Source organism: Pongo abelii, chromosome 17 (assembly GCF_028885655.2).
Source record: "Pongo abelii isolate AG06213 chromosome 17, NHGRI_mPonAbe1-v2.0_pri, whole genome shotgun sequence".
NCBI lineage: Eukaryota > Metazoa > Chordata > Mammalia > Primates > Hominidae > Pongo > Pongo abelii.
The window spans coordinates 63,806,975-63,833,297 of record NC_072002.2 but is presented as its reverse complement, the minus strand read 5'-3'; the positions used below and the strand labels follow the sequence as shown (position 1 = coordinate 63,833,297).

At 46.1% G+C, this 26,323-nt stretch overlaps 1 protein-coding gene and 1 long non-coding RNA gene across 9 annotated transcripts in view; one reads left to right on the top strand and one right to left on the bottom strand.

Moving 5' to 3' along the window:
- Positions 1-8,180, top strand: part of DYM (dymeclin) — a 413,664-nt gene extending 405,484 nt beyond the window's left edge. For 6 of the 8 annotated variants that reach the window (XM_054537559.2, XM_054537555.2, XM_054537558.2 and 3 more), the window contains one exon: positions 5,483-5,883. In XM_054537559.2, coding sequence (XP_054393534.2) covers positions 5,483-5,632 — 150 coding nt within the window. In that variant the 3' untranslated portion in view covers positions 5,633-5,883. 8 annotated transcript variants of the gene reach the window in all.
- Positions 1,207-26,028, bottom strand: LOC112129919 (uncharacterized). The gene is made up of 5 exons (XR_002912228.3): positions 25,992-26,028; positions 25,422-25,509; positions 23,580-23,696; positions 9,612-9,680; positions 1,207-1,555 (listed from the first exon to the last, which is right to left on the bottom strand). It is a non-coding gene; the product is annotated as an uncharacterized LOC112129919 (long non-coding RNA).
- Between the last annotated feature and the right edge of the window lie 295 nt (positions 26,029-26,323).

Here is a 26,323-nt window from a genome sequence, read left to right as displayed (position 1 = left end):
TTGTAAGAGCATCCCTTATACTTGCATGTCATTTTAATGTCAGTAATAATAGCCAACATTCATTGAGTACTTACTCTGTGGTGGGTACTATACCAAGCCCTTCATGTGGCTTATCTCATCCGATTGTCAGTACAACTCTGTGAGGTAGGAAGGATGGTTACATTCCAAGCCTCAGAGTATAGTAAACCTTAAGAGCCTGATCTGAGCAAGGATGTGAGACTAGTCCAAGGTCACTCAGCTAATAAGGACTGGCCTTTTAGCTCTTGAAGGCTGGGACCCCATGTATCCTAGTGGCTGTATTTTTAGTCCTGTGCTTACTATACACTAGGCCATCAGTAAGTATTTACTGAGTGAATGAATGGGAAAAGATGGGGCTGAAACTCAAATTATCTGCCTGCCTTTGGAGTTGCTTTTTCTAGTTGTTTCAAAGATGAAATGAGTAACTATATGTAAATTCTTTGAATATGCCTGCCATATAATAGGTAATCAATTGTATTAGCTATAAATGCTAGGTGTAATCTCAGAATTTATTATTTTTATGGAGAACTTCTATGGAAATAATGATTGATCAGCTTGAAGAATAACTTCATAATAAAATCTACACGTCTTCTCTTGACAGATAAAGTTTATACTATTTTATACCATTTTTGTGTACTATCATATGCTATATACTGGATGTTCCTGAGATTTTGTTTGCAACATTTGAAAGCCATAGTTACTACCAGCCAAAGAGTGTACTTTCCGATTAGAGGAAAGATCTCTGTTGCTGAGAGATGTCCTGTGCCTTTGTGGAGGGTGAGATGAGTTATTGTTTCAACATCAACTTGAGGCATTTTCACTTCTGGTTGTACCACATAGTGGGAAGGATAGTCACGGGGGTGCCAGGTATTTTTCCCAGATCCTCTTTTGCAGGATTTAAGGGCAGTCTTTGACTCATTACTCCTAGTGGAATAGTCATCAGTTTCCCCAAAGCCATGAGGGCAGGAAAACTTACTGCCAGCCCATCAATTTAGTAGCAGCTCTTGCCTAAGTTTCTGTAATTCAGCTGGAAGGAATTCTTCTGAGAGCAGTTTACAGTTTATTGGTTTTATTTCCCATTCCACCCTTCTTAGAGATGCGGAAAGCAGCCTTGCATAAGCTGCCTCACAGCCTCTCCTAAGGCCTTCATGGGAAAACCCCCACGTAAGTCACTGAATGGAGAAAAGCTTTCACATCTTTGAGTCATTTTTATTTCTAACAATGAGAAGTGCGTTTTAACAGCGACATTACCACATAGAAATGTAAGATGTTACTATTCCAACGAAAACAAGCCATGGGGGGACTCTGCACCCCCACCCAGCCCCTCTCTTCTCTCTGAGTCCGTGTGAGGTTTTCTAAAGTTTGAGGCTGTCCTAAGAACTAGGATTTTCGTCTCCGTTATCATGGGTGAGTTTCATTTCTTCTTCACATAGCACCACAGTCCTCTCGTGATTATTGCCCTCATGTGGTTCTTTTTTTAAGGACCAGCAGCGTGCTGAGCTCTGCGCCTCTCACACCCAAAAGGGTTTCATGGAGCCTAAGAGAATCAAATTTAAGGATGAAGCATTAGGGTGGCCAGAACTCTGATGTCACTTTTCAAACTAACTTTGCACACAGTCAGACCCACGCTTTAAACCTGACTCCACTCCAGCAGGCTGCACAACCTTGCACTGGGCACTTAGCCTCTCTGAGCTCCGATTTACCTTCTCTTCATGGGGTTGGCACTGGCCTCAGCGGGACATTTGGTGACTGACCAGGATGCCATGGGAGCTTCAGACGGCATGATGTGTGGGGAGCGTGGGTTGGTGGGAGCTACTTGTTGCCCCCCTCTTGCTACAAATGCAGATTTTTCACAGAAAAGAACATCATCGTGTTGATACCTCTAAGACACCTGATTCCATGACAAAGACTTCCCTTTAAGCACCCACATACCTGAGAACCCCATGTCAGGCTGGAATCAACACAGTGTATGAGGAGGCTCCCAAACTCTCCAGGCCCTAGGAGACCCCCCACCAGCAGTTAGGGAACACCCAGAGAGCACTGTGCAGGGCAGGTGGGGCGCAAGGGGACTTCAGGAGTGGACGAGGAGGGAGTAGAAAGCTGGGGGCCTTAGGTGTCAGCTGAGAGGAGGGAAAGAATAAAGAAAGAAAATAAAGCTGGGGCCTCATTGAACTCTGGCTCGTGTCAGCAAGTGCTGGAAGTGGTGCCACATCCTGAGCTGATCAAACTTTGTCAGCCAGACTGAGCCAAAGAGCCCAGCTAAAGAAGTCCCCTCCATTGCAGTCATGAACAACATCATCAGCAGACACTACTTCCAGCCTGTGCTGATGATGGCAAAGAGCTGGAAGGAAGCACTGATGGTCTGAAAAGGCACAGGTTTCATTGAACTGGAGTAGTTTTGGAAAGGGGACTGCAGTGTGGGGGTGCAGGGCGTGGGAAGATCTAGGCCTAGGTAGTGCTAGAGCTTGGCGTCTATTTATTTACAGTCTAGTAGCCACAAAGTGGGGAGCTGCTGATCACTGAAGCCATAGCAGATGGGGGCTGTGTGTTGAAGTTACATCAATGGCCAGAACACCCTCCATTTTAGGAATCCTTACACACTTTTTCAAGACGTAACTCTTGCTGCAAAGTCTTTGCTGCTTCACTCTGCTCCTCTCTGATCATTCTGGAACTCTGAAGATCCAGCACTTAGATGTTTTTAGTTGGTTTTCTTAAATTTATTTTTCAAATTTAATTTTTTGGTTTAATTATTTTTAGAGACAGGATATCACTCTTTGGCCCAGGCTAGAGGGACTGGCATGATTCTAGCTCACTGAAGCCTCGAACTCCTGGGCTCAAGCAATCCTCCCATCTCAGCCTCTTGAGTAGCTACAGACATGCACCATCACATCTGGCTAATTTTTAAATTTTTTGTAAAGATAGGGTCTTGCTAGGTTGCTCAGGCTGGTCTTTAACTCCTGGGTTCAAGTGATCCTCCTGCCTTGGCCTCTCAAAGTGCTGGGATTACTGGCGTGAGCTACTATACCTGGTCCAGATGCTTTTAGTCTTAATCACTGTAAATGTTATTTTAAAATTCTTGTTACTGTGTGTGTGTCCGTGTGTGTGTCTATGTGTGTTGTGTCTGTGTGTGGGTGTGTCTGTGTGTGTTGTGTCTGTGTGTGTGTGCATGCTGTGTGTCTGTGTGTCTGTGTCTGTGTCTGGGTGTGTCTGCATGTGAGTGTGTGGGTATGTTTTGTGTGTTGTGTGTGTGTACGTGTCTGTTGTGTCTGTGGTGTGTGTGTATACGCATGTCTGTGTGTTGTCTGTATGCGTGTCTGGGTGTGTGTGTATTGTGTGTGTCTGGTGTGTGTGTGTGTGCATGTTTGGGTGTGTTGTCTGTGTCTGTGTGTGTTGTGGGTATGGATGTGTATGATGTGTTTGTGTTATGTGTGTGAGTCTGTGGTGTGTGTGTCTGTGTGTGTGTCTGTGTGTTTTATCTGTGTGTGCGTGCCTGGGTGTGTCTGTGTGTGTGTCTATGTGAGTGGTGTGTATGTGGGGATGTGAGTGTGGGGGGGTGTGTGTGTGCACATGCAGCTCCTCTACCTGCTCCTCCCCTTTCCTAAATATCTTAAATCCACCCAGCTAGCATCATCCTAGTTCAGGCCTGTTTCCCCCTTCCCTGGACTAGGCTCCTGCCCCTGCCTGCTGCACCGTGTCCTCCAGTTCTCCCCACTGTGATGGGAGCAGCCACTGCACAGTGCCATTCCCATGCCGTAGCCTTCAGGCCCTTCAGAGGCTTCCGGGACCTTATGTGCGGCTCCCGAGTCTGGCCTCTGCTCCCCGGTGTGTGCTCTTCCCCCACCCCCTCCTTAGCCTCCAGCATGCTGTGCCTCCTGCCTCACACCCAGGCCTTCCCCGTGCGGGGCCCTACAGGGGAGCTCACCTCCCCTTCGTCTGGCTGCCGCCTCCTCCCTTCTGGCTCCTTGTCCTCCCCTGCCTTGCTGCCCTGTTATTATTGGTTTTTTGTTGCTGCTGCTGCTGTTTCTGTCTCTCTCCTCCATGAAGATTTACCTTCCATGAGAACAGGAGCTGGGTTTGGCTGCCGCACCCCCGTATCTCTAGGCCCTCGCCCACACAGTGACTGCCTGGCACCTGCCAGCAGATAGTCAGTAGACTGAAGAATGAGTGAATGAACAAATGAATGGACTCCCATAAGAAGGACTAAATTAGATAATACATACAAAGCATCTACAATGTGTCTGGGACATAGTTGGCCCTCAATACATGGTTGATTGCTTCATTGATTCATTCACTCATCAGTTTATTAAGTGCCTGGCTAATATCCTTGGGGATGCAGCAGCTGACAAAACAGATAAAAACCTCTCTGCCCTATGGGCCATGCCTTCTAGTATAATATAATAAGTGCGGCTGTGGATGCATGTGGGGAAGTGTGTGGTTTCTTCTCTTTCTCTCTTTCAGCCCCCTCTTTCTCAGCCTTCCACCGTACTCCTCCTCCCAGGACCCTGTCCCCTCTCTCCCCACCCAACCTGGGACAAGGGTCACCAAGCTGCGGCCACTCCTGCCAGCGACACCTTGGCAAAGGAGAGGCCCAGGGGCCTTGGGTAGACTCTAGCCACTCCTCAAGCTGCTGAAAGTGGAATCACTTCCTCTGCCCTGGCTGGAATAAATAGGCCAGGAATAAAAGTAGAAAATCAGAAGCCCAAATCCCAGTGATGTGCTAAAACGCAAGTGCCGCCTTAGGCCACTGAGCTGCACGACTCCTTACATAACAGAGGACTGGAGTTCGCAGACCAGGGCACCTGCGATGTGTTTGTAGAGCCAGGCCTAGGCCTTTTCCCAGACTCCATGAGGAGCAGCCTCGGGCTCCCTCTCCACAAAGCCAAAGCCATTGCTCCTGCCTCCAGGGAGGAAGAGACTGAGGCCAAGCTATGGCCAAGCAAGCTGGCCACCCCAGACCCCCGCTCCTCCTGAGTAGCCCCCCTCCACCGGTGGCGCACGCCTACCCCTTCAGGTCAGGGCTCAGGATTGTGAGGAGGAAGGTCCTCACCTCCAGAATGACAGAACCCTGAGGACAATGCCTCTCAAAAGCCAGTCCCTAGCATTGCACTCTGGGGAATATCAGCCTGAGCCCTGTCTGCCTCCCAGGCAGGGTCCATGTCTCAGCTGGGATATTTCTCATCATACCTTAACCACTGTTGGGGTCCCTAGCAGGGAACTATCAGCCAAACTGACATTAGCCAACCAGGACCCATTGTGTTACTTGCTCTCTCCATCGGTAATTCATATTTTCTCAGGAGCCATTTGATAGCTGAAATATTTTAAAGCCCCAGAGCTCTCAGGCCCTGTGACCAGTTGGCAGGGGTGGGTGGGCTCCCTGCACACCACAGCACCACCTGCAAACTCCCACCACTTTTGCTTGTGCATGGAACTGTGGGATTATAAAATCGTCTTATTTTCATTGCAGAAATTTCCAGAATTGAAATTCAAATATGTGGAAGAGGAGCAGCCCGAGGAGTTTTTTATCCCCTATGTCTGGTCTCTTGTCTACAACTCAGCAGTCGGCCTGTACTGGAACCCACAGGACATCCAGCTGTTCACCATGGATTCCGACTGAGGGCAGGATGCTCTCTCGCCCGGACCCCTCCAGCCAAGCAGCCCTTCAAGTTCTTTTATTTCTGGGTAACAGAAGTAGACAGACAGATTACTTGGTGTATCTTCTGTTAAAGAGGATTGCACAAGTGTGTTTTCCTCACACACTGGTTTGGAGAATTGGTGCCAGTTGGCAATAGATAACTCAGCGTAGATAGTAGTGCAAAAAGGGGAGGAAATACACAACAATAATAAATGTAAAAACCTGCTATTCAACACGCAGTTTTATTTCGAAGCCAAAAATCTAGAGCTTTCCCAAGATCCTGTTGCCTTAGGCACATCACAGTTCAACAGTGCACACTATTCAACAGTGTACACTATTCAACAGTGCACACTATTCAAAAGCGTAGACTATTTTTTGCATGTGCAAGATATTTGTTTTGGTCTTATGTGTGTGTGAGAGAGAGAGATTCCTTTGACATTAAGGAGCATCAATGAGAAAAGATGATGAGGCAGGAATTAATAAAGAAATGAAGTCGTGTGTGTTTGGTTGCCTGTCAGAGGACCCATAATTTCATAAACACCATGCCTGGACAATTTGATATTAATCTTTAACACCTCTGCATCTTTCCTTAAAAAAGAATATGGGCCAGATACAGTGGCTCACATTTGTAATCCCAGCACTTTGGGGAGCCAAGTTAGCAGAATCGCTTGAGCACAGGAATCTGAGTCCAGCTTGGACAACATAGTGAGATCCCATCTCTACAAAAAACTTAAAAATTAGCCAGGCATGATGGCACATTCCTGTAGTCCTAGCTACTCAGGAGGCTAAGGTGAGAGGATTGCCTGAGCCCAGGAGTTCAAGGCTGCAGTGAGCTAAGAACGTGCCACTACACTCCAGCCTGAGCCACAAAGTGAGACCCTGTCTCAAAAAAAAAGAAAAAGAAAATGGCTACTTCTCATGAAGCCCAGATTAGCTTTTCTGTGAATATCGCCTGTGAACTGTTGCTGGAATTAAATTGGAGTCTAGCACAAATTAAGTTAATCTACTCTGTATTAATCATTGGGAAAAAGAAAAGCTTCATTTGAAAACAGTCTTTTTTCCTTCACCCACACTAATAGAAAAAGGAGAGTAATTTGTTCATACTGTATTCCATGTGGGATGAAAAGCATGTTTTGCTCTTTGTTTCTGGGCTGGTGTGATCCGCGTGTTGCTACCTGAGCTGGAGGAAGGAGCTTCTCGCAGGGAAACAGCCACTGGGGCCACACTGAGGGCCAGTTGGGACCTTCCTTTCCAGTCACACTCTGTGTCCTGATGGGCCCCTTCACAGTCTAGATAAGGAGCCTAGTTTCATTCTCAAAGAAAAAGTATTTGTTCTTCAACATAGAAAGCACAAAAGCCCAGACGAGACTGAGCACACTGTTCGAATCCACTGCCAGCTCATCTGTGTCAGGGCTGGCTTCTCCTGTCCCGTGTCCCAGGGCTGCAGGCCCGTGTCATTCGAGTCCATCAAATCTTCCAAGGGCCTCGGAGGAGCCATTCTCAGTCACCCCAAGCTCTGTAAAAGGTCAAAACACTGCCAGCCTCTCAGTGCACCACTGTGTGGGCTCCACATGGGAAGGCCTGGCCAAGCTGCGCTCTTAGAGGCTGTCGAGGTAGGGCAGGCAGCTTCCCTATCCTCGTCTGGATGGAATGAAACAGAGGCTCCCTGAGGCCAAGGGACTCGTGGAGGGCCCATCCCTGGTGGGGTCCCAGAGGCGACTGCAGCTTGCCTCGTGTCCCCGAGGGGCTTGTTCTGTCAGGCCTCCTCCAGTCACTGCTGGAGTGGGGACTCTGACTCCTGTGTTCACCTCAGAGCCCATGTACAGGCTAGAGGTGAGGCTTGGCAACAGCTTCTACTAATACTTAGCTTTGTTGGAGGGCCAGTCTGAAGGAGGAGAAGCAGCTCTCTCAGCCAGCAGGGGGAGTGATGATTATCTTTTCAGGTAGCAAGGATATGTATTTCCTATGTGGGGAAATAATTTGCAACTTTAATTTGTTTCCAAAGCATTTTGATTGGCTTCCTTTTCCTTTAAACCAAAAAATTGTTTAAATGTTTAAGGGTCATGTGGAACAGCTGAGCTTCTGGCAGGACCACAGAACTGTCCTCTGAGTCTGAGGGCTGGGCAGTGCCACAGGACAGTCCCTGGGCTGCAGGACTGTCAGTGCTTGTCGTGCGAGGAAATGAGGCCCTTCAAAAACCCAGTCATCTTGACAGAGGGCACACTCCCAAGGAAGACCTGACTGGGGAATCATACAGCCTCTCCTCCAGGCCTCCGGGCTCACTGAGATGCCCCCAGAACCCTGATTGCCCTCCCCTCTTTCCCTTTTCTCATTCATCACACAGTAGAAGCACTCACTGGCTAAAAGCTCAGCTGGGGCAGCAGCCTCCAAGGAGGCCTGCAAGTGATGCTCCCAGTCCTGGTTCCCGCTCAGGAGGGAGGCCCCACCACATGCATCACTGCCTCAGCTCTGCAAAGTCACCAGAGGCTTCTTCCTGATTTCTGTGAAAGATTTATTATATGGCAATAAATCTGAATGATAAACTTTCATTATACTTGCATTAATTTTGAGTATTAGTTTGCTTAGAAATTTTTACACGAAGTAAAAATGTGTAATGATGCAACACAGGATCATCATGTGTTCAGATGGAAATTAACATCTGATTTTACCCCAGATCTGAAGCTGTTACTGCATTGTGTCATTTTATCAACAAAGACTTCTGCCACAATATTTACTTTTAAAAGAATTTGTCCCTTTCAATAGCATCTTCCCTATCAAGAGTTCAAGGCACTTTGCAGAAGAGCTTCAGATTTCTAACTCTAGTTCCCACAGTCACCCGTTGAGGCTGGTGTCATACAATCTATGAACAACAACCTTGCAGCAGGACTGCCACCATTCAGCAGTGCAGACAACACAGCTCAAGGACAAAGACAGAGAAAGGAAAGAAGAGAAGGTCCGTGAAGGTGAAGCATAGAAAGTACACTGCACACACAGTTCTCTCTGGAAGGAAAGCACAGGAGCTGGGAAGTAGACGATGGAAAGTGGAAAGGACAAAGGACCAGCATCAGAACACTCAGCAACTTCCTAAGAGCTTGCTAAGGTACATCCAAGAGAAATATTTAGTGGGGGAAAGTTTTAAGCACTGGACTTGTCAATATATCATACTTTAAGCAATATTTCATCCTTTAGATTCCGGGGAGCCAGGGTTTTGCATTGGGTGGTAGAGCTCTCTGAATAACTGAGTCACCCTGTGCTTTTTTGCAGAGCCATAAATTAGTTTTGGCACTTGCTGATACTTCATAGGCTGGAATCTGCAAGATCAACCCTTTGGATCTCTTAATTCTCTCCTAGGCACTATCCCTGCAATATCAGTAGTTGCCACTTGATTTTAGGGACTGATCCTTAGGCCTTCTGACTCCAAATTCAAAACTATTCCAGTGTCCTACATCACCTCCTGGAGTCAAAGAGGTCAGGTTCTATTCAGTGATGAAGAGCAAGGCTAGCTATGCATATGAAGAACTGAGAAGTAGATTATAGCACACAATCCACAGCAAATAATGCATATTTATTTTGTATGAATTATGTTAAAGCATAAAACTTAATCTCATTAGGGTATAGCTATTCAGAGTTCCTACCCAAAGCAAGGGAGACCCACCAGTAGCCCCAAGACCCTTAGTCAGGTCATACTCAACCCCTAATCTAACTTCACAAGGCTGTCTAAATGTCAGCTACTCAGACACAGCCTCTGGCATTAGCAAAATCCCCCAGAGGAAAAGCAGCCCCATAAAGCTGGACAAGTAATACTTAACTATCTTGTTGGCTCTGGGGTCCTTCAATCAAATTTTAAAAATATTTTTACCAGATTTCCAAGTTGTCCTTAGCTGGAGGGTTGGTCTTCCATTACTGTCATTGGACTATCCCTCATGGGTACTGCAGTTCAACTTCTAAACCACCTCAGTACCTGAATGTGGTCCGAGGTGAAACCAGATTACTGATGCCTTCAGATGCCCAAATGAAACAAATGCAAATTCTGTGGAGGAAGTGAACATAACCTAAGGCCTCAAATTATTTCTGCGGTGTTGCAATCAGAAATACCCAGGTATGGGAGAAGACCAGACAACATTAATTACTTGAATTAAAACCATTAGAGGAAAACACAGACAATAGAAATATCCAAAAGGATTCCAGATACATTAGTCGCAGAATTTAAAACACTTATGCTTACTGTGTTCAAAAAAATGAGACGCATGGTCAAGAATTTCAGCAGAGAGTTAGAAACTATAAAAGGCCCATTGGATATTCTATAAAGTACTGTAATGAGAAGAACAGTGAACAGGTTTAAGAGCAGATTAGAAATAACTGAAAAGAGAATGAGTAAGATGAAAAATTGGGGGTGAGCGGTGGGAGCAGGAATTATATAGTAAAAAAAAACAGAACATGGAGAATAGAGGGTAAGAGACTTAAAGGGTACAGTGAGCATGTCTGACCTGCTCAGACATGCAGTGTAGTTGGCATCTCAAAAGAGTAGAAGAAAGGAATATTTAAATAAATGGCTGAGAACTTTTCCAAAACTCATGAAAGATATCACACCAAAAATTCAAGAATCCCTCCCACAAACTCCAAGTGGGATAAATAAAAACAACCCACACCTGGAAACATCATAGTAAAACTGTTGAAGACCAAAGAAAAATAATATTTTAGACCTGCTGGGGTGGGAGAGGGAATATAACCATTAAAGGAGCAATAATATTAGACTGACAGCTCCTTCTCAGCAGAAACAATGGAAGACAGTGAAATACTGCTTTTTATGGTTCTGCAAGAAAATGACTGCCAACCTAAAAATGTCTAATCAGGGAAAATATCCTGCAAAAATGAAGAGGGTATGAAGACATTTTTAGAGAAACAGCTAGAAGAATTAATCAGCACACCTACCCTAAAGGAAAATTTAAAAGGTGTTTTACAGACAGAAGGAAAATAATCCCAAACGTAAGGACAGAGCCCTAGGAAAGATTGAAGAGCAATGAAAATGACACATAAATATTGACTACATAAAACAATAATTATGTCTTATGGAGTTTTAAATATAGAGAGAAATAAAATGTATGAAAATAAAGGGATTTATGTGGCAATTTTAAGTGTTCTAAGACACTTGGCATCATCCAAGAAGAGAGTAAGAATTCATTTAATATTAGTCTTTGGTAAGTCATGTATGCATGATAATATTTGAGATATCAATAAAAGTGTGTAGCTTTCCACATAATAAGAGAGAATTGGAATAATCAATTCAGTGGAAGATTTAAGAATTGCAAAAGAGTCTAAGAAAGAAGAAAAAGCAGAACAGGTGGAACAAATAGAAAGCAAGATATTTGTGATAAATCCATTATTACACTAAATGTAAATGGACTAATGCTCAAGTGTTGACAAATATTGTCAGCCTTGTTTTAACTACAACCATATGCTATTTACAAGAGACATTTTTAAAACAGGAATTTAGAAATTTTGGAAGAAAAAGATGGAGAAATACATACCCAGCAAACAGTAACCATGAGGAAACTGGTGTAGATATATTTAAGCAAACTTTAAGGCAATAATTTTTTTAAGAAATAAAAGGGTCAATTCAATTACTAGAAAGATAATCTAAATGTATATGCACTTAAAATATAAACTCAAACTATGTAAAAGAAAATTTGATAGGAAATTTAGACAAATATGCAACCAGAGTGATATTTTAGCATGCCTATTTTGTTAATTGGTAGAAAAAAAACTGGCATACAAAAATCAAGTTATAGAAGATTTAAGCAATGAAATGAACAAACCAAATGGATGTATGTAGGACACCAAACTCAATAACATACTTTTCAAACACAAATGGCACACACTCCAAAATACTGGGCTATAAAGATTTCAACAGGCTAGGTGCAGTGGCTCACATCTGTAATGCTAGCACTTTGAGAGGCCAAGTCAGGAAGATCACTTGAGCCCAGGAGTTTGAGACCAGCTTGGGCAACATAGTGAGGCCCCACCTTTACAAAAAATACAAAAATTAACTGGGCATGGTGGCATGTGCCTGTAGCCCCAGCTACTTGGGAAGCTGAGGCAGGAGAATCACTTGTGCCCAGGATGTCGAGGCTGCAGTGAGCTATAATTGCACTACTGCACTCCAGCCTGGGTGACAGAGCAAGACCCCGTCTCGGAAAAAAAGTCTCAACAAACCTGAAAATACTTCAAATGAAATATGTTCTCTGACCATAATAGAATCAAGACAAATTATTTACAAAAAGATAATTTTATAATCCTCATATTTTTGGAAATAAATTTCCAAATAACCCATCTGTCAAAATCTTAATGGAAATTTGAAATATTTTGAACTGATCATGAAAATACTGCATATCGAAACTAACAGAGAAAAAACTTGTGGGATGCAAATAAAACTATGCTTCAGAAGATGTCGCTTAATTTTATTTTAAATTTAAAGAGTACATGTTCAGGTTTGTTACAAGAGTATATTGGTGATGCTGAGGTTTGGGCTTCTAATGATCCTGTCACCCAGATAGTGAACATAGTACCCAACAGAAAGTTTTTCAGCACTTGCTTCCCTCTCTCCTTCCCTTCCTCCCTCCTTTTGGAGTCCCTAGTGTCTATTGTTCCCCTATATATATTTAAATGTTTATATTAGAAAAGAAGAAAAGTTAAAAATCAATTAAGCAATTACCTCAAAAATTTTAAAAACAGCAAATGAAACCCAAAAATAAGCCAAATTACTGATATAGAACACAAATATACAATAAAGAGAATCAAAGTCAAAAGTTGGTTATTTAAAAGGATTTAAAAAGATTAAGAGGACTCATTGGCTGGGCGCAGTGGCTCACACGTGTAATCCCAGCAGTTTGGGAGGCCAAGGTGGGCAGATCACCTGAGGTCAGGAGTTCAAGACCAGCCTGGCAACATGGTGAAACCCCATCTCTACTAAAAATACAAAAGTTAGGTGGGCGTGGTGGCGGGCATCTGTAGTCCCAGCTACGCAGGAGGCTGAGGCAAGAGAATTGCTTGAACCTGGGAGGTGGAGGGTTCAGTGGGCAGAGATTGCGCCACTGCACTCCAGCCTGGGCGACAGTGCGAGACTCCGTCTCAAAATAAATAAATAAAAGAATTCATAACCACTTAAAAGACTGATCAAAGAAGGAAGGAGAAAGGGCAGGAGAGAGGAATAGCCAATATCAGAAAACAGGCAAGTTACTTCAGATTATGCAGACATTTAAAATATTTAAGAGCCACCCTGGATAACATGGTGAAACCCTCCTGTCTCTACACACACACATAAATTAGCTGAGCATGGTGGTGTGTGCCTGTAGTCCCAGCTACTGGAGAGGCTAAGGTAGGAGGATTACCTGAGCCCAGGAGGTAGAGGCTGCAGTGAGCTGTGGTCATGGCACCACACTCCAGCCTGGGCAATGGAGTGAGAGACCGTGTCTCAAAAATATGTATACATATTTAAGAGAATATTATGAATACCAATAAATTTTAAATCTAGATGAAATGGTCTTTATTGCAGTGGTAGGTGTATACATATATCTAATCAAATTGTATACTTTATTACATATATGCAGTTTTATATATTAAGTATGCCTCATTAAAGTTGTTTTTAGATTTTGCATAAAATGAACAAATTCTTTAAAAAAAAAAAAAAAGCTCTCCAAAACTGACATGAAAAGATCCTGAACATTGGAATCATCCTATATCTAGCGCATAAATTGAGTCCATAATTACAATCTTCCACAGGAAATTTACAGACCAAGATGGCTTCAGTAGTGAATTTAACCAAACATTTAAGAGTGAAATAATGCCAATTTTAGACAAAGTCTCCCAGAAAATAGAAAAACCTTCTAATTTATTTTATGAAACCAGCTTAACCTTAGATATAAAGAATCTGCCAAGAACAATACAAGAAAGGAAAATTATAGGCCAGTCCTCATGGTATAGATGCAAAAGGTCTAAACAAAATGTTAGCAAACAGAAACCAGCAATCTACAAAAACAATGTGTAAAAATACATCATGATCAAATTGGATTTGTCATTCACAAATCAATTAGAGTTATTCACAGAATACAGAAGGAAAAGTAAATGATCTCAATAAATGTAGGGGAAAATGTGATAAAATTCAGCAGTCTTGAGTGATAGAAATGTTTAGCGAACTAGGAAAAACAGAAGCTATCTTAATCTTATAAATATTATTTTAAAACTACAGCAAACACATCATACTTAAAATTTCAAAAGCTTTCATTCTGAGATCAGAAGCAAAAAAAGGATGTCTATTATCACTTCTATTCAAAATGTCTCTAGGTAATGCTATGCATGCCTAAGTATTTAGTGGGGAGTGTACTGGTACCTTAAATTACTTTGAAATGCATCATGAAGAGGGAAAAAAGGATGGCTTGATGGATAGATATATATGTGATAAAGCAGATATAGTAAACTTGGTAAAGTCTAGAATGGTAGAATCCAGATGGTGGGTATACAAATGTACACTGTGCAACACTCAATTTTGCTATACGTTGAGGAAACTATCACCTGAGTTCCTGGCCTAGTATAGCAAGATTTCCTTTTAAATTAATTGGGTAGGGTCAGAAGAAAATAAACTATCATTATTTGTAAATGACATGATTGAGGATATAGAGAATTTAAAAGAATTAGCCAATAAACTAGTAAAATTAACAAGGTTTCTGGATACAAGGTCATAGACAAAAATAACTTGTATTTCTGATGCTAGCAATAAACAGTTAGAAAATGAAATTCTGAAGGATATGAACAGACACTTCTCAAAAGAAGACATTTATGCAGCCAACAGACACATGAAAAAATGCTCATCATCACTGGCCATTAGAGAAATGCAAATCAAAACCGCAATGAGATACCATCTCATACCAGTTAGAATGGCAATCATTAAAAAGTCAGGAAACAACAGGTGCTGGAGAGGATGTGGAGAAATAGGAACACTTTTACACTGTTGGTGGGACTGTAAAGTAGTTCAACCATTGTGGAAGTCAGTGTGGCGATTCCTCAAGGATCTAGAACTAGAAATACCATTTGACCCAGCCATCCCATTACTGGGTATATACCCAAAGGATTATAAATCATGCTGCTATAAAGACACATGAACATGTATGTTTATTGCAGCACTATTCACAATAGCAAAGACTTGGAACCAACCCAAATGTCCATCAATGATAGAGTGGATTAAGAAAATGTGGCACATATGCACCATGGAATACTATGCAGCCATAAAAAAGGATGAGTTCATGTCCTTTGTAGGGACATGGATGAAGCTAGAAACCATCATTCTGAGCAAACTATCCCAAGGACAGAAAACCAAACACCACATGTTCTCACTCATAGGTGGGAATTGAACAATGAGAACACTGGGTCACAGGGTGGGGAACATCACACACCGGGGCCTGTCGTGGGGTGGGGGGAGGAGGGAGGGATAGCATTAGGAGATACACCTAATGTAAATGATGAGTTAACGGGTGCAGCACACCAACATGTCACATGTATACATATGTAACAAACCTGCACATTGTGCACATGTACCCTAAAACTTAAAGTATAATAAAAAAATAATAAAACATTAAATACTTAGAGATCAATCTAAAATAAAGTGTGATTGAAACTAAAGATCTAAATAAGGGTTCCCTAAATAAGGGACCATTCCAGGGTCATTAGATTCATAAGTTGGAAGGCTTGATATCTCAGAATTGATCTACGGATTCAATGCAATCTCAATCCAAATCCCAGTATTTGGGGGGAATGGGAAAACTTGACAAATTGGTTCTAAAATCTACATGGAAATGCAAAACGCCCAGAATTGCACAGAAAACCTTGAAAAAGAATAAAGCCCATACTTACATTGCTAGATGTCTACAACTTACAGATGTACTCTAATTGAAACCTATAGGCCAGGTGCAGTGGCTCACACCTGTAATGCCAGCACTTGAGAGCCTGAGGTGGGAGGATTGCTTGAGACCAGCCTGGGCAACATGGTGAAACTCTGTCTCTACAGAAAATTTTAAAAATTAGCCAAGTGTGGTGGTGCACACCTGTAGTCCCAGCAGCTGGGGAGGCTGAGGCAGAAGGATTGCTTGAGCCCAGAGGCAGAGGTTTCAGTGAGCTGAGACAGCACCACTGGACTCCAGCCTAGGTGACAGAGCAAAATCCTATCTCAAAACGAAAACAAAGACTTACAGATTTACAAAACAAAGACTTACAGATTTAAGTTTAGTATTGTTATAAGGGTAGACAAAATATATTGATGAAATAGAACTTAAAGGTCCACATATATAAGGACAATTCATTTGACAAAAGGGACACTGCTGGGTAATGGGGAAATGATTTTTTTTCCCAATAAATGGCATTGGCACAGTGAAGGGAAATGAATCTTGACCCCTACTTCACTCTGTCTGCAAAATCAGTTCCCAGGGGACTGTAGAGCTAAATGTGAAATGTTAAACCATAATATTCTAGAAGAAAGCATAGGAGATTATCTTCATGTCCTTTAGATAGAAAACAAAAAATACTAACCATAAAGAAAAGGTCAGATAAATCAGATTACAGTCAAATTAGGAACTTCTGTTTAACAAGAGACATCAATAAGAGAGTGAGAAGGTAAGCTACAGAGTGAAAGCAGACCTTTGTAATGTATAGAACCACAAAGGAGTCAAATAAAGACTATATAAAGGATTCAATGAGGAAAAATAAAATTGGCAAAAGACAGGCATTTCTCAAAAATGTTTTCAGTTCACCAATAACATGGAAAAGTGCTGAAATCAAGGAAAGATTCAAATTGAACCCACGATGAGATACCCACTACTCACCAGAATGGCTAAGTTAAAAAGGTCAACAACATCAAGTGTTGGTGAGGATGTGGAAGAACAGGAAATCTGATACCCTACATGTAGTCCATGTAGGACTATAAATTGATAGCACTTTAAAAAACTGTTTAGTAATATCTACCAAGGTTGAAGATACTCATCCCCTAAGACCTAGCAACAGGTTCAAGACTGTTGATAGTGCAATTATTCATAATACCTAAAAACTGGAAACACCAGGATTATCAACAGTAGAACATGTAAATAAATAGCAATATATCTATGCAATGTAATACTATGCAGCAGTGAAAAATAAATAACCAGCTGCATTCAGTTACACAGATGAAACTCAAATATTATAGCATCCAAAAGAAGACTGATACAAAAGAATACATACTGTATGAGCTCATTTACATAAAGAAAACAAGGCCAAAATAAACCTATAGTTTGGGGATGTACACTTAAGTAGTAAAACTTTGAAGAAGTACAAGTACATGCCTAATGTGAAAGCCAGGATACAGGTTACTTTTGGGAAAACAGAAGCGACCGTGATTGGGAGAGGTACAGGAGGGACTCGGGAAGCTGGCAGTGTTCTATTTCCTCACGGCCAGTGGTCACGTAAGTGTTTCATTGGCAATAAATTAATGAACTGTTCATTTTTATCTTGTGTATTTTCTGTATGTTTATTAGATTTTACAATTAAAACTGTTAAAGCTAATCTAAAGCTAATTTGCATTTTAAACAAGACTGATAGAAATTTACCTCAGAATAAGTTAGTCATTTCTCTTAAATGTTTCCTCACCCACTAAATTCTAGATGGGTCTTGCTAGAGGAACAGTATTGTAACTAGTCCTAAAACAATGAATGAAACAGAGAAGATCTGGCTTCTGGGAGGTTGAGTTGGTTGTTTTTCTTAAGTTCTCAAGCTTTCCTCTTGGATATTCGATTACTGTTAAATGAATTTCTGCCGACTGATGCATGGAGCCCAATGAAATGGCCGTTCATTGAAATGAATGCCAAAATCGCCCCTCCCCACAGAAAGGCAGTAGGTGTCAGTAAGCCCTGATGAGCCCAGTCTCTACCCCCAGCCCCTTTCCTCCGCCCAGTGCTGTCGGGCCTCACACCTGAGCATGAGCAGGGCGACCCCCCGCACCCAGCCAGGAACACTGCCTGCCATGAGAAGGGCCCCTTCCCCCTAAGCATGGGGATTCCTGGCCTGTGTTCTTACCACTTCCTGAGGCAGAGGAGGGGCCTCCAACCCAAGACGGGGAATTTCTCTACACATGTGGCAGCTGCTCTCTGGGCTTTGGGCCCCCAGCTCTGAGCCAAGGCATGGAGAGACACTTAAATGTAAAGCCCTCATGGCCAGCCTGGGCTTTAGGGAAGCAGCTCCACTCTTCACCCTACTCTGGCATTCGCTGGCCGCGTGGCCTCGGCAAGTCCCCCACACTTCCTGACGTCACCGTCCTCCTTGTGAAATGGGACATTTACATGAGACACTGTGTAAGGGGGTGACATTACAGTTCATGTTTCCATCTTCTCACACGCCTGTACTCATCTGGGCCCCAGCCCCACCTGTGATAAAGGAAAGACAGAGAAAGAGGCCGAGAAGTCACACCACACCTCAGATCTCATCATTCTCCCACACCCCACCACTGTCCTCAAAATCCTTATTTTTTTGGAACATTGAGGAGCCCCTTGCACCCAGCTCCCACTATGTGGATGGGGACATGGATTGCTTCCTTGAAAATTTTGCTATTGCAGCTGATAGAGTGGGTTCACTGTCCCTGAAGGGGGCCCAGGAAGAGCTTGTCAGAGAAGAGACCTCCTCCCTGGTCTCCAGGGTCCTTCACTGCACTCGGGGAGATGAGACAGATTAGCGTGTGAGCCAGGGATGTAATTCAGCCAAACCATCATGGAGGCATTGGGGGTGGGCACCCATCTGTTATCATCTTCCATGACTCCAGAGCCTGGGTTTCAGTTCCATGTGCCAACTGTGAAAGCTCAGGCCAACACAGTCTCTTGGGAGCTCAGTTTCTACATCTTCCTATACCAAGGTGTGGTGGAACAAGGTTAGAGTCATTGAAAACAGGCCATTAGCTTCTTCGGGCGGGTTACTAGAGGGTTAGGGCACCCACCAATGGAGAGGTGGTGAGCTAAGCAACAGTTCTCAAAGTGGGATCAGGAGACCTGGGGGTCCCTAAGATGCTTTCTTTATCATCATCATCATCATCATCATCATCATCATCATCATCATCTCATGTTATTTGCCTTTTCTCTTTCATTCCTTCATGAGTGTTTGGTGGAGTTTTCCAGAAGCTGCATGTGTGTGATATTGTAACAGATTGAATGTGGAAACTGATATGAGAATCCAGCTGTCTTCTATTAAGGCAGACACAAGAGATTTGCAAAAATGCAAAACGATGCCACTCTTTTCACAAATCTTTTTTTCTTTTGAAACAGTATTCTTCATAAAAGTTATTTATGTTAGCATGTCATGGGTTTAGTATTGTTACTCTTTAGTGAGTTACTATTTTTAAATTTCTGCTTAATTTTTTAATAAATATGGACAGATCTAACCCACATAAACAAAAGCTTTTAGGAGTCCTCAGTAGTTTTTAAGAACGCAAAGTTGTGCCAATCCCAGAGACTTTGAGAACTGATCTGAGGATGATTTCTAGAGGGATGGTTCTGGTCTCTGCTTCTCAGCCCAGCCCTGTACAACAGTTTTATCAGTGTGTGGAGGAAGATATAGAAAGAATGTTCTCCACATCTGTGAGTGATGAGGTGACGGGGCTACTCAATACAGCACATGATAGAGAGGATCCAGAGAGAGGAACGGGCTGAGTCCCAGGGATGAGATGTGGCAGGAACCATCGTGGAGCTCAGCCTTTGCGTCTAGTGGTTTGGGTTTAGGAAAACGAGTCTCACTCGGTGGCTTCACTCAGGACAGTATTTAGGAGTTCCAGTTGTGTGTAGTGGCTGCCAAAAATGATGATGTGATTATTCCTCATTGGTAGACATAACAGGTACCCAGGACAGGGTGGTCACCATGCTGATGACAAATTCAGCTTTTGTCTATCTATAAATGCCTTTCTTTTGTCTTCGTTTTTGAAGATGTTTTCAAAATTCTAGGTTGGAGTCTTGCTCTGCACAGGCTCAGCTTAGCCAGTGACTTAAGAGGAATTACTGGCAAATTTGGGGCTCCTTCCTCTCTAGTATCTTGTCCCTCTTCTTCCAGCCACACTGGCTACCCCAACCTGCACCCTCTGACTCGCAAGCCCAGGAAGACCATGACTTTGCTTGGGCTCTATTTCCTGGGTCCTGGTGCACTGGAGAGGCCGTGGGGAAATGCAGGCGAAGGAGGATGTTACTTAATGATGTCTCCCTTTCCCTATCCAACATCCATGCACAGCCACCTTCCCCTGCAGAGAGCACCACACACCCTCCCCAAAGAACAGGAGCCCGAAGAAAGTTCCATCTTATGACTGCGCCAGCCTCATGTCTGGCTGTGGCCTTCCTTCCTACATACAGAAGGCAACAGTTTGACCTAACCTTTTTCCACTGCATAACAAGAGAACCAGCTTTCTACCCATGCTGGGTGAATTCCCACCATCTACCACCAGCCATCTCCCGTAAGTGCATTTTAGATGATGTTATTTGCAGTAAACATGTAATCTACTTGAGCTAATTTGGAGAAAAAAGGGTTTATTTCTGAATATTAGATAGGTGCCCAATTCCAGGGTGAGCCAGGGACCTAGGCTTGGATGACACCCAGCCAGGAGAAACTCCCAACTGCTCCCCAGGACTGAGAGGCAAACGTGGCTGCTGCCCTGCCCAACACTCGGCATCCTGCCATGCAGCTAGAGACCAGTCGTGAGACTCTGCCCACACTGGCCCCGGAGAAGCCAAGGGCCACCACTTTGCCCGCATGCCCACGCACTTGCCGTACCCAATGCTCACTCCACTTTCCAAGTCCCAGCTGGGTGGCCCTTCTTGGAGAAAGCTGGGCTGCATGCAGAACCCCAGCCTCAGAAGCGCCTGGAGAATGAAGCTTTTTGCTTTCCAGCCTCTACTGTCTGGAGAGCCCTCTCTATGTGGGGAGACTGTGTCTCGAAGACAGACCATGACGTGTGCACTTCAGCTTAGGCTATGGTTCGAGGCTTAAGTGAAATAGCATTCAAAGAATGGAGAATGTGGCTGGACCTGTAATTCCAGCACACTGGAAGGCCAAGACAGAAGGGTCACTTGAAGTCAGGAGTTTGAGACCAGGCTGGGCAACATAGTGAGACCCTGCCTCTACAAAAAAAAAAAAAAATTAGCCGCATATGGTGGTGTGTGCTTGTGGTGCCAGCTACTCAGAGGCTGAGGTGAGAGGATTCCTCGAGCTCAGGAGGTCAAGGCTGCAGTGAGCCATGACTGTGCCATTGTATTCCAGCCTGGATGACAGAACAAGACTCTATATTTTTTTTAAATGGATAATGTACCTTCTCAGGGAGCAGGGATTTATGTGTGATTTCTGCACATCTGCATCCCACACCTCGTAATCTACCTGATTACAAGAAATAATGGTTGAATAACGTAAGCATTTAGCACTGTGTCTAGAAATGGTAAGCCCTAAGGAAACCAGAGCTGGTGTCATCTCACAGGTTAGGAAGCCCCAGTGAGGGCGAAGGCAGGAGCTCAGTGCCATCCTAAGGTCCTATGCTGTGTCCCTCTGTACTTGACATCCTCTGGCTGGCTTCCCTCATACTCACAAGACGGCTGCCACAGCTCCTGGTGTTACATCAGAGCGTGATCTCATCTGGAGTACAGTTCAGGAGTGGGGCTCCTCTCCCAGAGGCCCCTTCACATTTCCATGCCCAGGCCTGTTTCCCACACCCATTCCTAAACCATTATTGGCAAGGAGAGGAGTCCCCATCATGGCACCGAATCAGGGGCGGGGGCCACCCTACTTAGCTGTGGAGAGGAGAGTGAGTCCCAGGATATTAATCAGGCTCTGATATGGTTGGGATGTTTGTCCCCTCCAAATCTCATGTTGAAATGTGATCCCCAATGTTGGAGGTGGGGCCTGGTGGCAGGTATTGGATCATGGGGGCGGATCCCTCATGGGTGGCTTAGTGCCATTCCCTTGGGGATGAGTGAGTTCTTGCTCAGTTAGATCTGGTCGTTTAAGAGTCAGGGGCCTCCCCCCTGGCTCTCTTACTCCCTCCCTCGACATGTGATACACTGGCTCCCCCTTCGCCTTCAGCCATGACAGTAAGCTTCTTTTGGCCTCACCAGAAGCTGAGCCGATGCTGATGCCATGCTTCCTGTACAGCCTACAGAACCATGAGCCAATCAAACCTCTATAAATTACCCAGCCTCAGGCATTCCTTTATAGCAACATGAAACAGATTAACACAGACTCTTTCAGGAAGAAGGACAGGGAAGGCAGGGATGGGCAGGTGACCAACCATAGTTTGCCCACGGGCAGAGGAGAAGGTCATAGCCAGGTGTGTAGTGAGAATCCCCATCCAGAGCCCTCCCAAGTCCCAGCTCTCAGCCCTTCAGTCAGATGAAGCTGCTCCAGAGCCAAGGGACAGTTCCCAGGACAAAGGCCAGCTCTGCCCATGGTTGGCCAAGAGGTATGGAGAATAGACATGTCCATAGCCTTTCATGGCCTCTCCAGCCAGTCCTCAGCACCCACTACACACACACACACACACACACACACACACACAGAGAGAGAGAGAGAGAGAGAGACTGCATGATGGAAGGCAACTTCTCCATCTCCCGGAGTCTGCTTAATAGGAAACAGGGTTTAGTTGAACAATTGATGGCAACCCGAGCCCTCAAACTGGAAACATCTGTCCTTGCCATAGCTCACCCTCCCCAATCCAGCCCCAGCCCAACTCCTGAAGGGGCCCAACCGCCTGGCCTGGGGAACTCAAAAACCTTCCAGGGATAAGAGTGGAGTCCCCAGCCTGGGAGGGGTCTGTGGGCTCCCAGCTCTCGACCCCAGCGCCTCATGCTGCCCCCACCCTGGGCCATGAGGGGACTCAGGGCTGATGGTCCCAAGGAAGCCCTGGGCTAGACTTTATCTACCCACCCCACTGGGGGCCAGGGATGAGCAGAGAGATGTCTCAGGTGAGGGGTGTAGCCTTAGCCCCCCAAGACCCTCACTCGTCCCCCTGCCTCTGCTCTGTCCGGACCACCCTTCTGTCCTATCTCCCTTGTCAGTCACTGTCCCCCTTCAAGGCCAGACTCAGCAGCTGTCCTTGCAGCCAACCCAGCTGGTCAGATGCCCCTCCCTGGGCCCACAGTATCCCAGTCAGGACCCTGACTCGATGATGTTAGGAAGCCCCTCAGGGCAGCGTCATGCCATGCGCTTCACACAGGAGCCCCGTCGCCATGCCGACATCTGTAAGGTCCCCAGGAACATCCGGACAGGAGAGGTGACCAGATGCTCCTGAGACCAAGGAGCCATGGCACAGGGTTGGGGCCACAGTGAGTTCCAAAACACGGAGGCTGATACCCACACACTTGGCTCCCTCCTGGCCACGACTGCTGCGGTAGAGACCAGGGTGCTCCCCACCTCCCCGCCCCACTGGAGAGAACCTGGCCTTGGAGTAGCTGCCTGGCTACCCAGGGACACCTGTGTGCCTGGGCTGTCACTGGACTCTCTGAGCCTCAGTTTCCCCATCTGTACCTGGAATGCCAAGCCTGTAGAAGCAGGACTGTGGAGCACAAGATGACAGATGCAAAGTGCCCGGGAAGCAGGGGATGGAGAGATGGCAGGGGCTCAGTGGTGGCGGCTGTCACTGCAGGCTGCCAGCAATATTGGTCCCGACCTGAATTCACCTGGATGACAACCTCATGGAGGGAATTTCCCTGGGTGTGTGTTGAAGAGATGCAAAGGCCAGGCAGTGGGGCGGAGCAGCACCTAAACCCCAAGAGCTCTGCCCACAGCCTGGCATGAGGGGCCTTGTGGTGGGGCTGTCTGTCTTTTGGGTGAGGGTAGAGGGAGCAGAAGAAACTGCCTGGGGCCAGAGCCTGGGTCTTAGCCACCTCTGAGGAGGACTCACCTCATTGACCAGTTTAAATCCCGCCTCCTCCAGGAAGCTGTCCTGGATCAGCCCAGCCCCAGTATCCTTCCTTCCCGGGCTCCCAAAGCTCAACCACAGTCCTGCCATTCCCGTTACCTGCCAAGCGCACAGGACAAACAAAACACCAGCGTCAGTGATGAGGAGCTGGCCCTTCCTGTGCCCGGTCTCCAGTCTGCATAATGGGGATGACATTCTTCCCTACAGACCTCAGAGGCCGTGGAGGCCAGAGGGGAGGTTGGCCCACCCTGAGGCTAGGAGGAGGCTTCCACTTGGCAGGGGGCTGTTGGCTGAGGGACGTAGAGGCTGAAGGATCTGTTGTCATTGGGAGAGGCTGGTGCCAGGGTGTGTGGAGAGGGGGGCACTCAGGGAGGTGAGTCCTGCTCAGGGTCGGTCCCGCCCAGCCACTGGCTGCACCAGTTCGAGCCCCACCAGGACAGAGCTGGCAGAGCAGGGGATGTCCAGGGCAGAGAAACATCCTCAAACCAGCCACTCCCCACCCCACAGAGAGCAGAAAGCCCCAACTCAGCCTCCTCCTGGGCGTAGAGACCAGGAAACCAGACGTGGTGAGGTGGCCATCTCAAAATGCACACGCCTTCAAAGCGGGGCTATTTTCCATGTCCTTTGGGCAATTTTAGAACAAGTTTGTAACACTGGGATGCTAATGGATGACAGTCATGCTGTGTTCATGCAGGCATCTGTGTCTGGGCACCTTCGGTGGCTGTTGCTGATACATCTCTTGGGAGGTGGGGTGGGGAGGTGTTTCTTAAAGGACCTCCAGATTTCCTTTTAGCTTCACTGCATGTTGCAAAGGACTGAACCTTCAGGAATTGAGGGAGGGGCTACAGAGCCAGCTGGCGAGGGGGTGTGGGCAGCCCTGAGGACCCTCTGTCTGGGGGGTGGGGGTGGAAGGCACAGTCTCGTCTGAAACCACCCTTCACACACCCCTTCTCCCGGCTCCACGTGGAATCCGGGTGTATTCATGCGCTGAGGCCACCATGACAAAGTGCCACAGACAGGGCAGCTGAAACAACAGATGTGTATTTTCTGACCATTCTGGAAGCTGGATGTCCATGATCAGGGCGTAGGCAGGGCTGGCTGCCCCTGAGACCTCTTGGAGAAGCCTTGCCTGGCTCTTGGAGCAGCTGCCCTTAGTGGTGGGGCTTGCAGACGGCCACCTTCCTGCCGCTGCCTCGCATGGTTGCCCCGGTCTGTGTCTTGTCTGTGCCCTAATCTCCTCTTCTTTTAAGGACATCTGTCATGTTGGATCAGGGCCCACCAATATGGCCTCACTTTAACTTCACTACCTCTCTTTAAAAACCCCATCTCTGGACCAGGCACAGTGGCTCATGCCTATAACCCCATTGCTTTGGGAAGCTGAGGCCAGGAGTTTGAGACCAGCCTGGGCGACATGGTGAAACTCCATCTCTACAAAAAAATACAAAAATTAGCCAGCCATGGTGGTACACACCCCTCATCCCAGCTACCGGGAAGGCCGAGGCAGGAGGATCTCTTGAGCCCAGGAGGTGGAGGCTGGGGAGGGCCATATCATGCCACTGCACTCCAGCCTCGGGGACAGAGTGAGGCCCTGTCTCAAAAAAACAAAAACAAAACAAACCCATCTCCAACACAATCCCATTCTGAGGTACCAGGGGTTAGGACTTCAATGGAGGAATTGGGGGGACATAATTCAGCCACAACACCAGACGCCTCTCATTACTTTGGTCTGACCCCCAGTGCTTCCCTGTTTAACCATGTTTCTTTGCTTTCCTCTTCTGTCAGGGGCCCTCCCCACTCCACACTCCCTGCTCAACATATGCCCACCCACACACAGGATGGGGGATCCGAAAGCAGCTCCTTTGCCATCCCTGCCAGCCTGAGCTTTCTTCTCACCCAGCAGAGCTGCCCATCCCTGAAGCAGAAACATGGGGTCCACTGCTCCCAGGCAGCTCTCTCCCCGTGAACTCTGATCCTGCCACCTCCTGGGGCTGAAGGCCCCGGGGTCCCCCACCAGCCCTCCAGCCTGGCCTGATTTGCACAGCACCTCCCTGGACCATCTCTCTGCGGCACCCCAGAGGCGGCTCAGTAGACCAGGTGACCAGGACAAGGGCCGCAGGAGGTCTGGGAGGAGAGGCAGGCCAGGGCCAGGGTGCTTTGGGCTGCCGAGGAGACATCCCACAGGCCACCCAGGATGTGGTCTGCCCCGGGGACATGGATTTGGGGTCCTGTGCATGGGAGATAAGCATAAGCTAAGGTGGAGATCCTGGGGTACACCCACATTCAGGGGAGCTGGACAGAAGGGAGCTCCTTGGGGGGAACTGAGGCCCAGGCATGGAGGAGGAGGAGGGAACAGGAGGGAGGAGGGGTCATAGAAGCCAAGGGCCAGGGTATCACTGAGAAGGCTGGAAAGGGGCTGAGAGGTGAAGAAAGGTCACGCAGAAATGAGCACAGTGAATTCAGCCACCCAGAGGTGCCAGGCTCTGTGGTGACAGGAGTCTCTGTGCAGGGTGGGCAGGAAGCAGGTGGCAGCTGTTTTGTTTATCAGTTACTGCATGACAAGTAACGCCAGAACTCAGCCACTTCAAACAACCGTTTTCTTATGCACCCGGATTCCGCGGTTAGGAGATTGGACAGGGCGCAGAAGGGGCAGCTTGTCCCGTCCATGATGTCTAGGGCTCACTGGCAGGTCTCCACAGCTGGGGCCAAAATGACCTGGATGTGAATGT